General features: G+C 39.6%; 1 protein-coding gene across 1 annotated transcript; it reads left to right on the forward strand.

Moving 5' to 3' along the window:
- Nucleotides 1-418: 418 nt before the first annotated feature.
- LOC118524385 (olfactory receptor 2B8-like) lies at nt 419-1351 on the forward strand. The gene has a single exon (XM_036074506.2). The coding sequence runs from the start codon at nt 419-421 to the stop codon at nt 1349-1351; it is 933 nt and encodes a 310-aa protein (XP_035930399.2).
- Nucleotides 1352-15014: the final 13663 nt, after the last annotated feature.

Genomic DNA, 15014 nt, shown 5'->3' on the forward strand with positions numbered 1-15014 from the left:
AAAGTAATAATACAGTATATGCTAACTAAATTGAATTTAAATACATAATAAAAAATTTAAAAATGTACCTATGTATTTACAGTACTTTATTATTAGCTCAGACTGAAAGACCTTTTGTACCTATAACTGATGTCAATACAAGGTCCTTTATGTGATTTTTCTTATATTAAATAATAATGATTTACTTTTTGTGATAATGTGGACCTATATTTGTATAAACTATGTAATTTCAATGAGTACATCATTTATTGAAATAGTTACTGGTAAAATCCCATGGCCATTACTTTAAAACATGATAGATCCACCCCATGCCAACTTTTTTGTTAAGTTTTCTTCAAATTTTTAGCAAAAAATTTAGCAATTTTTAAAAATTGCTAAATGCTTGGTCCTGACAGCAGGAAACATGTGCTAACAGAGGATGGAACAGAAAAATGGCAGTTCTTTCACTGGGTTTATCCTGCTGGGTTTCTCTGACCGGCCTCAACTGGAGCTAGTCCTCTTTGTGGTTCTTCTGATCTTCTATCTGTTCACTCTGCTGGGAAACACCACCATCATTGCCTTGTCCCACCTGGACCCACATCTTCACACTCCCATGTACTTTTTCCTCTCCAACCTAAGCTTTCTGGACCTGTGTTACATGACCAGCACTGTCCCACAGCTCCTGGTTCATCTCAGGGGAGCTGACAAGTCTATCTCCTTTGGTGGCTGTGTGGCTCAGCTCTTCATTTCTCTAGGGTTGGGATCCACAGAATGCATTCTCTTAGGGGTCATGGCATTGGACCGCTATGCAGCCGTCTGCAGGCCCCTGCAGTACACAGTGATCATGCACCCCTGTCTCTGTGCCCTCATGGCTTCTGCATCGTGGTTCATTGGTTTTGCCAACTCTTCATTACAGACAGTGCTCATCTTCATTTTACCACTTTGTGGGAGAAATAAAATAGACCATTTCTTTTGTGAGGTCCCCCCACTGCTCAAGCTTGCCTGTGTTGACACCACTGTGAATGAGTCTGAGCTCTTCTTTGTCAGTGTGATCATTTTCTTCATACCTGTGACATTAATCATCTTCTATGGTCAGATTGTCAGGGCAGTCTTAAGAATAAAGTCATCTGCAGGGCAGAGGAAAGCATTTGGGACATGTGGGTCCCACATCACAGTGGTCTCCCTGTTCTATGGTATGGCCATCTATGCTTACCTCCAGCCCAGGAACAACTACTCCCAGGATCAGGGCAAGATCATTTCTCTGTTCTACACCATCGTCACCCCCATGGTCAACCCTGTCATATATACACTGAGGAACAAGGATGTGACGGGAGCAATGAAGAAGTTTTGGAGGGTCCATGACTCTAGATGACTGGGCGGGGGGAGACCCTTTGATGGAGGACATTGAATGCCAGAGCTTTTTTTTCATTATGATTATGTTATGTTAGTCACCATACATTACATCATTAGTTTTTGAGGTAGTGTTCCATGATTCATTGTTTGCGTATAACACCCAGTGCTCCATGCAATACTTGCCCTCCTTCATTTCCATCAACAGACTAACCCATCCTCCCTACCCCCTCCCCTCTAAAACCCTCAGTTTGTTTCCTGGAGTCCATAGTCTCTCATGGTTCATCTCTCCCTCTGAGTCCCACCCCCCTTCATTTTTCCCTTCCTTCTCCTAATGTCCTCCATGTTATTCCTTATGTTCCACATATGGGTGAAACCATATGATAATTGTCTTTCTCTGCTGGACTCATTTCACTTGCATAATCCGCTCCAGTTCTGTCTGTGTTGATGCAAAAGTTGGGTATTCATCCTTTCTGATGGCTGAATACTATTCCATTTCATATATGGATCACATCTTCTTTATCCATTCATCTGTTGAAGGGCATCTCAGCTCCTTCCACAGTTTGGCTATTGTGGATATTGAAGCTATGAGCATTGGGGTGCATGTGGCCCTTCTTTTCACTACATCTGTGTCTTTGGGGTAAATACCCAGGAGTGCAATTGCTGGGTCATAGGGTAGCTCTACTTTCAACTTTTTGAGGCACCTCCACACTGTTTTCCAAAGTGGCTGTACCAACTTGCATTCCCACCAACAGTGTAAGAAGGTTCCCCTTTCTCCACAACCTCTCCAACATTTGTTGTTTCTTTCCCTGTCCATTTTTGCCATTCTAACTGGTGTAAGGTGGTATCTCAGTGTGGTTTTGATTTGGATTTCCCTGATGGCTAATGATGATGAAATGCCAGAGCTTTTAAGATGATTGTGTCCTCCCCATGTCATCCAAAATTTCCTCTGACAACTGTCCTGGGAATTTCATTACCTGATGCTTGAATGCAAGTGAGTGCTCAAAATCTAAGTTCATGGATTCATGCGGCCTCCAGAGATGCTGCCTTAGTGTTTCTAGAGCATCTGCATCATATTCTTATTTTAAAGAAGCTCCACAGGTTTTTCATATTTCAGCCTCATTTGGGAACACTATTCCATTCCTTCGTGCAAGAAGACACGCACATACCGTAAAGTCATAGGGAAAATAAGAATACAAATGACTAAAACACTGTAAGAAATATTAACCTTGTTGGCATTTTTCTAGGAAACTGTTGGAGGCATGTCACTTATTCTTGCGTTGTGATCATGGCTCTATTATGAGGTCCGTAGGTTGACTGTATCACAGCTTTTTCTTTTTTTCTTTTTTTTTTAAAAGATTTTATTTATTTATTTGAGAGAGAGAGAATGAGAGAGAGCACATGAGAGGGGGGGAGGGTCAGAGGGAGAAGCAGACTCCCTGCCGAGCAGGGAGCCCGATGCGGGACTCGATCCAGGGACTCCAGGATCATGACCTGAGTTGAAGGCAGTCGCTTAACCAACTGAGCCACCCAGGCGCCCCCACAGCTTTTTCATAGAAGTAGGTGGGCAACTGTGGGAAAAACAAACTTTTAGCTCAGAGAAAAACCTATTAACATCGATCCTGATAAATCCATTCAGATATCAGGCCCTAGTATGACGACACCAGTGTGACGTGGTTTTATGTAACCTTCAAGTCACAGACATAGAGGGTGTGATGCATTACCGCCAGGGACAGTGGGGGCACCGGCTGGTGATACGGCAGGGGTGCTGATGTGTAAGTCTGCGCATGGCCGGAGAAGCACAACGGGAGGTCTGCGAGCTGTTTCTTTTAAGCTTGTGAGCCACCTTGTGAGTTAAAAATGACTGTTGAGGACAGTGTCATATCTGAACAGTACATGACACAAGTCCTATTTTATATTTGATCTATTTTACCTACAGCAATGCAGCAGAAGTTCCAAAGGGTAAAATACATTTAGATCCTCTCTTCATGCCATTTTATAAATTCTTTGATCCAGGCGGCAACTGATCAATGCTTTTGTATCTCACATCTACCAAGAGCCCCATATATTTCCATGCAGTAACATACTATAAAAATATAGGAAATGACCACGATGTCACAAGAAATGCCATGCTCTGTGGAGCTTGCTTAAATGTAAAGGATGAATAAAATGTATATTAATTATTAAACATCTCCATATGTCTAAACTTTACAAATTGCCATCTCGTTATGAACTGTCATACAATTCTGAATTAGGAGTAATAAATATAAACATCCCAGAACAATTGAATCTGACATTGTAGCCCTTCAATCTTAACTTAAGTTTGCACATAAATGTGTTTTGGGGTACGGGTCTGGGTTTTTGTATATGTGTGTTGTCACAAACAGTGTATTTTCCCACGGAGGCTGGAGCTTTGGCAATGCCATCTTCATAGAAATGTTTCTGAGTTTTGGTAGGTTTTCCCAACATGTAGCCCAGTGCAGGTAAATGTGTTTGTGTCTTGGACTGGACACATATACATAACAAGTGTACTTACTGTTCCCTATCCTGACAGCTAACTAGCATCCTCCAGGGCTTTGAACCCCCCTGAGCTGGTCATGCTCATGACAAGTGATCTTTGTATAGAGACAGCATGTGGAGGCTGGAAATGCCAGCCAGGGGAGATTATGCACACGGTCAGGTTCTCTCCGCATCTCTAGAAGCATCACAGTGTTCCCACTTGAACACCTGGGATATAGCTTGACACCATAGTGATGTTTCATGTATGCCAGTAGAAAAACAGTTTTGTAATACTGTTTATCCCCGATGGTGACAAATTTCCCACTCTCCATTATGTTTCAACCACATCCTGACAGTTATATCAAAATGGTCACTTGAAAATCCCTCAGATGAACTCTTTTTGGTGCAAAAACCCTCCAGGTCTCATGAAATCACACAGCCTTTTGTTCCGGGTGAGCATCCACTTCTCTGCTCTTAAGGTCACACAGAGCCCTGGGGTGAAACAGATTCATTTCCTTTAAGTGAATGTTTGAATGGCATTTGGATGTTTATGATTCATGGGAATAGACACAGATAAGGCAAACTGTGGGTTACCGAAGGGAGGTGGTGGGGGGATGGGGTAACCAGGTGATGGGTATTAAGGAGGACATGTGCTGTGATGAGCACTGGGTGTTATATGCAATTAATGAATCATTGAACACTACATCAAAAACTTACGATGTTGTTGAACACTACGACAAAAACTTATGACGTACTATATGCTGGCTAAGTGAACATAAAAAAAATGACAGAAATAAAAAAATAAATAAAGGTCTCTGGGATCCATGTTAAAATAAAAAAGTAGGAATTTGAAAGACTAAACAAGTTCAGGATTGTTCTCTAACATTTTTCTGTTAGGAATTTGCCTCCCCACACCCTCCATGCTTTGTCTACAACAGACTCTGTGGTATCAGGTCACAAATAGTGCTTTCCACAGATTTTTAAATCCCTATTTTAAGCGTTTGTAAACCTTGCAACAGTTTTGCAAGATTCTCCTGGTAGGCTTCTTATTGGGTACATGCACCCCAGTGTTTATAGCAGCATTATCAACAATAGCCAAACTATGGAAAGAGCCCATCCATTGACTGATGAATGGATAAAGAAGGTGTGGTATACACACACACACACACACACACACACACACACACACACACACTGGAATATTACTCAGTCATGAAAAAATGAGATCTTGCCGTTTGCAATGACATGGAAGGAGGTAGAGTATTATGCTAAGTGAAATAAGTCAGTGAAGGAAAGACAAATACCATATGATTTAACACATATATGGAGTTAAAGAAATAAAACAGATGAACATATGGGAGGGAGGATAAAAAAGAAAGAAGAGAGAGGGAATGAAACCATAATGGATTCTTATCTACAGAGAAAAAGTGAGGGTTGATGGAGGGATGTGGGTGGGAGGACTAGATGGGTGATGGGTATTAAGTAGGGCACTTGTGAGGTGCCTGGGTGGTTCAGCTGTTTGAGTGTCCGACTCTTAGTTTCAGCTCAGGTCATGATCTCGTGGGGGGCTCTCACTCAGTGGTGGGTCTGCTTGAGGATTCTCTCCCTATCCCTCTGCCCCACCTCCTGCTTGTTCTCTCTAAAACAAATAAATAATTTTTTAAAAAAGATTTTATCTATTTATTTGACAGAGAGAGAGAGCAGGCAGAGGGAGCAGCAGGCTCAACACTGAGCAAGAAGCCCGATGCGGGTTCAATCCCAGGACCCTGGGATCATGACCTGAGCCGAAGTCAGAGGTTTAACTGACTGAGGCACACAGGCATCCCACAAATAAATAAATCTTAAAAAAAAAAAAGGAGCGGGCGCCTGGGTGGCTCAGTTGGTTAAGCGACTGCCTTCAGCTCAGGTCATGATCCTGGAGTCCCAGGATCGAGTCCCGCATCGGGCTCCCTGCTCGGCAGGGAGTCTGCTTCTCCCTCTGACCCTCCCCCCTCTCATGCTTTCTCTCTCTCAAATAAATAAATAAAATCTAAAAAAAAAAAAAAAAAAAAAGGAGGGCACTTGCATTTGTTATGATGAACACCGATGTTGTATGTAAGTGATGAATCACTGAATTCTACTCCTGAAACTAATTTTGCACTGTATGTTAACTAACTAGAATTTTAAATAAAAATTAAACATTTATATATAATTTTGAATGAAAAAGGAAAAACAAGGAAGGCTTCTTTATTAATTTATCTATTGAAATGAGAACTCTGTTTTAATGTATATAAAGGAAGTACATTGCCTACAATGTATCATTTTTAGCATGAAATCAATCTCTCTCCCGTTTCACTGCCCTTTTTGGAAAAATGATCCCATAGTTCCCAAAGTATGTTTCTCCTCATACTATTGCACAACATGTTACATTTTGACTTGCATTTAGATTGGAGTAGCATAAAAATTGATATATTATCACACAGAGAGATATGCACATGCACAAATATGGACTCCACCTGCAATCTCTTGTAGGTCAATCTTTTAACCATTTGTGAAGATGAATAGTAGAAGAAAGTATGTTTCCTTTAGCTTGTCCTACTACTAGAAGTGACAGGTTTACATATGATGAATTTCCAATGTTTTCTGAAATATTTACAAATATGCCCAACTGTATGTGGTAACACTTTATTCCTGTAGGGGACATTGGAAAGAAAAAAACACTTACGTGGAGATGGTGGGAGTATCTGTTACTGATAGATTCTTGTATCACTCGAGAGCTCCATGAACAAACTATACCTCTTTAGCTGTCATTATAGATACACTTAAGTTAAAAAATATAGAAGTGCTATTCTTTCAGTCTCTGGGTTGAAATTTGGATCACAAAGAGTGGACTGTGTTTGTAGGTGGGATAATGCTAGAACACTCTCATTTAGTAACTTTGTAGAGATTTATATTAAACAGCAGTAAAAATGTGGACTTAGGAGAGGAAGAATGAATGGGATGAAAGAAATAAATGGTATCTCTTGTTTTTATTTATTTTTCCCCAGATACACTAAGATATAACTGACATGTAACGTTGAACAAGTTTTAGGGATACAAAATGTGCATATATCTATATAACAAATTTATTGCCACCATAGTGTCAGCTAACGCCTTCATCACATGACATAATTACAACTTGTTCTTTGTGGTGAGAACATTTAGGATATGATCTCTTAGCAACGTTTAAGTCTATAAGACAATCATGTGAACTATAACTACCATGCTGTACATTAGATCCTCAGGACTTATTCATGTTATAACTGGTAGTTGGTACCCTTTGCCCAACTCTCCCACTTCTCCTCCTCCTCAGTCCCTGGTAACCACCATTCTACTCTCTGTATCTACAAGTTCAGCTTTTCTGGATCCCACAGTTATATGAGATCACATAGTATTTGTCTTTCTCTTCTGACTTGTTTCACTTAGTATAATGCCCTCAAGGTCCATCCATGTTGTCCTAAAAGGCAGGATTTCCTTCCTTCTCCTGGCTGAATAATATTCCTTTAGGTACTTATGCCACATCCTCTATCCATTCATCTGTGTGGACACTTAGGTTGTCTCCACATCTTGGCCATTGTGAGTGATGCTGCAATGAATATGGGAGGGCATATATCTCTGTAATATCCTGATTTCATTTCCTTTGGATGTGTACCTAGAAGTTGGTGCTGGGTACAATAGCAGTTCCATTGTTAATTTTTTGAGGACTCTTTGTACTGCTTTCCATAGAGGCTGTATCAGTTTACATTCCCACCAAGTGTGCACAGGTGTTCCCTCACCGACTCTTGTTATTTTTTGTCTTTTTGATGATAGCCATTCTAAAAGGTGTGAGGTGATATCTGCTTGTGGTTTTGGTTTGCATTTTCCTGACAATTAGGGATGTCGAATACCTTTGTTATATCTATTGGCCATTAGTATGTCTTCTCTGGGAAAATATCTATTCAGTGCCTCTGTCCCTTTCAAAAAATGGTATTGTTTGTTTTTATGCTCCAGAGGTGCATGAGTTCCTTGTATATTTTGGATATTAACCCCTATCATGTAGAAGATGTGTAAGTATTTTCTCCCATTCTGTAGGCTGACTTTTTATTTTGTTGATTGCTTTTTTGTTGTGCAGAAGCTTTTTGTTCAATGTAGTCCCACTTACTAATTTTTTGCTTTTGTTGCTAGTGCTTTTAGTGTCCTATTCTGGCTCTGGATTGAAATTTGGATTCACAATGAGTAGGCTGTGTTTGTAGAGAGGATAATGCTAGAACACCCTCATTTGGTAACTGTCAAAGTGTCCAATGTCATGAATCTTTTCCTCTATGTTGTCTTCTAGGAGTTATACAATTTCAGGTCTTATGTTTACATCTCAATCCATTTCAAGGTAATTTTTGTGAGCTGTGTATATAGAGTTCCAATTTCATTTCTCTGCATGTACTTACCTAGTTTTCTTGGGACCATGTATTAAAGAGACTATGTTTCCCCATGAATATTCTCTACTTTGTCAAATGTTTGTTTATCTGATAACTAATGAACACTACATCTTAAACTAATGATGTACTATATGTTGGCTAATTGAATTTAAATAAAAAATGTTAGTTGTATATTGGTGGGTTTATGTCTGGACTCTTCATTCAGTTCCTTTGGTGTATGTGTCTATTTGTTCAGTGAGTACTATAGTGTTCTGATCACTAGAGCTTTATAATATAGTTTGAATCAGGAAATGGGATGCCTCCAGTTTTGTTCTTCTTTGTCAGGGTGGCTTTCGTGATTGGGGACTTTTTTGGATCCATACAGATTTTAGATTTGCTTTGTCTATATCTGTAAAACATACCACTCAAATTTGATAGGGATTTCACTGAATCTGTAGATGGTTTTGAGTGGTGTGGACATTTTAGCAGAATTAATTCTTTCAATTCATGAATACAGGATATCTTAATTCTTCTTCAATTTCTTTCATCAAAATCTTGTAGTTTTAAGTATACAGGTCATTTGCCTCCTTGGTTCAATTTATTCCTAAGTGTTTTCTTGTTTTTGACGCTATTGTGAATGGGATTTTAAAAGTCTTTTCACATATTTTTTCTTATTGAATAAAAAGGCAACTCATTTCTTTATGTTGAGTTTCTGTTTTGCAACTTTACTAAAACTTTGTTGATGAGTTCTAATAGTTTTTTGGTGGTATCTAGGATCTTCTGTATATGATTATATATGTCATTTCCAAGCAAACACAATTATACTTCTTTTTTTAATGTTTGGATGCCATTTATTTCTTTTGAGCCTGATTGCTCAGGCTGGCACTTCCAGTTCTGTGTTCTGTAAGAGTAGTGAGGGTGGGCATCCTTGTCTTGCTTCTGATCTCAGAGAAAAAGCTTCCAACATTTTGCCATTGAGTGTTAGCCATGGGTTTGTCATATATGGCCTCTATTATGTTGAGGTCATTCCTTCTTCACTATTTTGTTGATTATGTTTACCATGAGAAGATGTATTTTGTTAACTGCCTTCCTGCATCTATTTAATCATGTGATTTTTATCTTTCATTGTACTATGTGGTTTATCACATTTATTGATCTGTGTATGTTGGCTCATCCTGTATCCCTTCTATACATCCCTCTTGATCATGGTGTATGAACCTTTTAATGTGCTCCTCAATTTGGTTTGCCGATACTTGGTTGAGAAATTTTGCATCTGTATTCATTAGGGATATAGGCCTATAGGTTTCATTCATTCTTTTTTTTTCTTTGTAGTATTTACCTGTGTTTGGTGTCAGGATACTACTAATCTTATAAAATGAGTTTGGGAATGTCTACTTTTCATTTTTTTTTTTTTTGAAGAATTTGAGAATTGGTGCTAGTTTTTTTTGTAAATGTTTGAGAGTGAAGAAGTAGCTACACTAATATTAGACAAAATAGACTTTAAACCAAAAATGATAACAAGAGACAAAAAACTTCATACAAAGGGATCATTTCATCAGGGAGATATAACAGTGGTAAATATATGGGCATTCAATCACGTAAACATATTAAGCAAATGCTAACAGATGAAGGGAGAAATAGACAACAATATAATAATCATAGGGACTTCAATATTCTAATATTAACTGGATGAATCATTCTGACAAAAAATGAATAAGGAAATATTGGATTTGAGCAACACTTTAGAGTAAAAAATTTAACAGAAGTATATGGAACACTTCATCCAACAGCAGTGGAATACACATTCTTGACAAGCACAACAGGAACATTGTCCAGGAGAGATCACAAGATAATTTACAAAACAAGTCAGCAAATTTAAGAAGATTGAACTCATGCAAGTATCTTCTTTTTTTATCACAATGGTATGAGATTAAAAATCAATAATAAAAGGAAAGCTGAAACATTTCCAAATACGTAAAAATTAAATAACATCCCCCACCCCAAAACCAATGGGTCAGAGAGGACATCAAAGAGAAATCAAGAAATATCTTGAAAAAATGAAAACACAAAGAGTACTGACAAAATTTATGGGATGCTGCAAAAGCAATCTAAGGGGAAAGTTTACCACAATAAAAGCCTACATTAGGAAAATAATTCTCAAATAAATAACCTAACTTCACTCCTGTAAGAGCTAGTAAAAAACAAAGCTCAAATTTAGCAGAAGGAAGGAAAGCACAAAGATCAGAACAGAAATATATGAAATAAAGACCAGAAAAACAACAGTGAATCAATCTGGAAGGAAGACGAGATGAGAACTCACTGTACAAATGATCTTTGATTGAGGTCTTCAAAGGAAAGCCAGGTAAAGTGCATTCTCATTGGCTAAATATCATGGATATCAAAAACAGTTTAGATTCTACTCATTCAGTATATTGGAAAGAAGTCATATAGATCATTTGGAATATAAAGCCAGATCGAGTGTGAAAAGCACACAAATCTTAATGTATTTAGTATCATAGTATATGTTAATATCTTATTGGCTCATTCCCAATGTTTTTAAAGTAAATAGTTTGACACTTCACAGATCTGAAACATAAACACAGATTGCACACTTGTAAGACCTAGCACCTAGATTTGGTTTGAGCTAGAGGAGAAAATACTGACATTTTTTCACTTCTCTCGTGAATTGGTAGTCAGCTAATCTGGACTTCAGATTTCTCTTTCATCTAGAAGTTACTCTAAGGAAATAGCAAACTCACCCATAGACATCAGTTCTGCAGACAACACCAACACCTTTTTGGGTCTGCGGAATCAGGAGCAATGGGAAAAACCTCAGCTCATCTTAGGAGCATTTGAATGGGTGTTAGGATATCAATATGGCATCTTCTTCCAAGGAAGAATATCAAAGATTACAGATATCCAACTACCTCTTGGAAGAAGAAAGTTGGCCTTCGAAGGATCAATACATTTCTATGACTCAAAGAGATTGGCATATTGATGGCAAAGTGAATGTCTGCTGATGAAAGCTCATGACTGCTGGTCCCCCATGAATGCTAATGCACTCAGTGATTGCCAAGTGGTGTGTGGTCATGGAATTGTAGAAAAGTGCTGGGGGTGTGGGGCACCTGGGTGGCTCACTCAGTTAAGCGTCTGCCTTTGGCTCAGGTCATGATCTTGGGGTCCTGGGATTGAGCCCCACATTGGTCTCTCTGCTCAGTGGGGAGCCTGCTTCTCCTTTCCCTGCTGCTCCCCCGCTTGTGCTCTCTCTCAATCTGTCAAACAAATAAATAAATAAAATCTTAAAAAAAGAAAAAGAAAAAAAGAAAAGTGTTAGGTGATGAAACAGAACAGACTCCTTAGAATAAACCCAGGTTCATGTATTTAAAATATGCCAACCTTGGACAGGATAATCCTTGAAAATGGTGAATGGCAAAATTACTCCTCACTCAGACTCTGTTAAAGGCAGTACAGTACCAATTATCTTTAAAATTACTTAGTGGGGCAGGGGGTGTGCCTGGGTGGCTCAGTTGGTTAAGCATCTGCCTTCAGCTCAGGTCATGATCCTAGAGTCCTGGGATTGAGTCCCTCGTTGAGCTCCTTTCTCAGCAGGGAGCCTGCTTCTCCCTCTCTCTCTGCCTGCCACTCCCCCAGCTTGTGCTCTCTCTCAAAAATAAATAAATAAAATCTTTTAAAAAAATTATTCTTAGGGAGAGGAGGCAAGATGGTGGAGGAATAGAGGACCCCGTCTCAACTGGTCCCCTGAATTTAGCTGGATATCTACCAAACCATTTGGAACAGCCATGAAATCAGCCTGAGATGTAAGAATATTTATCTGGATCTCTACAAACAGAAAGGTTACTGCTTTTTGCAGGGTAGGATGTTTGGAGTCATGAATCTGTGGGGAGATATTGGAAGATAAACAGAAGGGGGATGGAGTCTCCATAAGCTGGCTTCTGGAAAGTGATAACACTGGAACGCAAAACTGTAACCCTTAGAAACCTGCTCTAGTGAGAGACATCCTTCTCTGAAAGGGGATCTGGAAATGAAAAGGCAGAATTCTAGGTAGAGCATTGTGGTCTCGGGATAGGAGAAGTCTCAGAGCCAAAGGGGCTTCCTGACCCAGTAGGGTCCCCGAGCAGAAGAGCCAGAAAGCAGGTTATGGTCAGCAAGCCCAGGAAGGAACTCTCAGCTCAGATCGCCAGAAATCGCAAGCCGGGTGGTGGATAATCGCTCTTCTCTTGGGCAGCCTGAAAAAAATCTGGAACCTGCACCCTTGACAGGGCAAAAACTCAGAGCAGTAGGAGCCCTGAAAGGGCTTTGGAGTGGTGCCCAGACATGGTCCAGGAGCTTCGGGTGCATGTGAGAGCCCGAGGCTGCTCGTGCTTTTAGAATCACAAAGGGCATGGCACTCCTGGGTCCCTGAGACTACCTCTGAGAGAGTTGCTCTGGGTGCACACTGATGTCAGCAACACATACAAAAGTGGAGACTGTTTGTCCTGGAGGGTTTATGAAAGGGTAGACTGTGAATTTTCTGCTCTGGGCCAGAGGTTTGGCTGCGGCCATTTTTGCTTTGATCCTCTGAAGAGGAGTGGAAAGCCTCCAGGGAACAAAAGCCACACAGAAGAAGGTTTCCACTGAGCCTATCCTCCTGAAGGTGGGTGGAGGGGGGCGCAAATCAGCACAGGCAGAGTTACCTGAGAAACAGTGCCACAGGCCCCTTCCCCCCAGAAGACACGCTGGAAGAACAGCTGGATGACAATCCTATGGATCCCATAAGACTGTAAAATCCCAACACCAGGGAAAAATTATATATTGAGTTCCAGGTGTGGCCTCATGACTTGTTTATTTTTTGGATACAATTTTCCTTTTCTTTTTTTTCTTCTTCTTATGCCTTTTCTCTGTTTTTTGCTTTTTTTTTTTTTTCCTTTTTACCTTCTCATTTCAACTAGATGTTTATTATATAAACTTTTTTTAGTGGTAACTTTTTAACTTGTATTTTTTCACACCTATATTTTTTATAGATATATGCTTAATTGTAGTCCTTTTTTCACTATTCAATTTTACATATATATATACACACACAAGTTTTACTTTCCTTGTAATTTTGGGACATAGTGTCCTCTACCACACAGATCAAAATACACCCAGGAACAACTGAAATACCCTGCTTTATCCGCACTGAAAGATTATAGGTCCCCTTCCCCTCCCTCCACTTTTCAAAAATTTTTTTAATTTTTTAAATTTTATTCTTGTGTTTCATTTTGGCTTTGTTTTTTTGGTGGTAGCTTCTGACCACTCCAGATTTTGTTAGGGTGCATCTTGCTTGGGTCGTGGTTGATATTTTGGACTCCACTCATTCATTCAACCATCACTTGGAAGAATGACTAGGAGGAGGAACTCGCAACAAAGAAAATGTCCTCTGCCACAGAACTAATGGATATGGATATAAGCAAGATATCAGGGATAGAATTCAGGATAGCAATCATAAAGTTAATAGGTAGGCTTGAAAAAAGCATTAGTGACAATATAGAATCTCTAAGAGCTGAAATGAGATCTAATCAGGCCAAACTAAAAAAATGTTATGAATGAGATGCAGTCTAAACTGGATACTCTAAACTCCAGGATAAATGAGGGAGAAGGGAGAATCAGTGATCTAGAAGATAAGCTGATGTAAATGAAGGAAGTTGAGGAAAAGAGAGATAGGGGCAGTAGTAGCCCATGAAAATAGACTTAGAGAGATTAATGATGCCATGAAATGTTCCAACGTCAGAATTATTAGGATTCCCAATGGGATGGGGGGGGGGGCCTAGGAGGTATATTTGAACAAATCATAGCTGGAACTTCCCTAATCTGGGGAGGGAAACAAGCGTTTGTGTCCAAGAGGCAGAGAGGACCCCTCCCAAAATCAATAGAAACAGATCAACACCCTGACATATAATAGTGAAGCTTGCAAATCTTACAGCCAAAGAATCTATCCTGAGAGTAGCTAGGGAGAGGAGGTTCCTTACCTATGGAGGGAAAACATCAGACGTATCCACAGAGACCTGGCAAGCCAGAAAGGGCTGGCAAGACATATTCAGGTACTAAATGAGAAGAACTTGCAGCCAAGAATACTTTGTCCAACAAGGCTCTCATTCAGAACAGATGAAGACATAAAGAGCTTCCAGGACAGGCAGGAAATGAAAGAATATGTGACCACCAAGTCAGCCCTGCAAGAAATATTAAGGGGGATTCTGTAAGCGAAGAGAGACCCCAAGAGTAATACAGAGCAGAAATTAACAGAGACAATCTACAGATACAGGGACCTTACAGGCAATACAATGGCACTAAATTCATATCTTTCAATAGTTACTTGAATGTAGATGGGCTGAGTGCTCCCATGAAAAGACACAGGGTTTCAGATTGGATAAAAAAGCAGGAGCCATCCATATGCTGTCTACAAGAGACTCATTTTGAACCTAAAGACACCTCCAGATTGAAAGTGAGGGGATGGAGAACAATTTACCATGTCAAAGAACCTCAAAATAAGGCTGGGGTATCAATCCTCGTATCAGACAAATTAGATTTCAAACCAAAGACTGTACTAAGAGATGTAGAGGGACACTATGTTATATTTAAAGGGTCTATCCAACAAGAAAATCTAACAATTGTAAATATTTATGCCCCCAACATAGGAGCAGCCAAGTACATAAACCAACTAAAAACCAAAATAAAGAAACATATTGATAATAATGCATTAACAATAGGAGACCTCAACACTCCACCCACAGCAATGGA

The sequence above is a fragment of the Halichoerus grypus genome, unplaced genomic scaffold (assembly GCF_964656455.1).
Source record: "Halichoerus grypus unplaced genomic scaffold, mHalGry1.hap1.1 HAP1_SCAFFOLD_92, whole genome shotgun sequence".
Classification (NCBI taxonomy): domain Eukaryota; kingdom Metazoa; phylum Chordata; class Mammalia; order Carnivora; family Phocidae; genus Halichoerus; species Halichoerus grypus.

Coding starts and splice junctions, on each gene's coding strand:
- LOC118524385 (XM_036074506.2), top strand. CDS start 419: ATGGAACAGAAAAATGGCAGTTCTTTCACTGGGTTTATCCTGCTGGGT.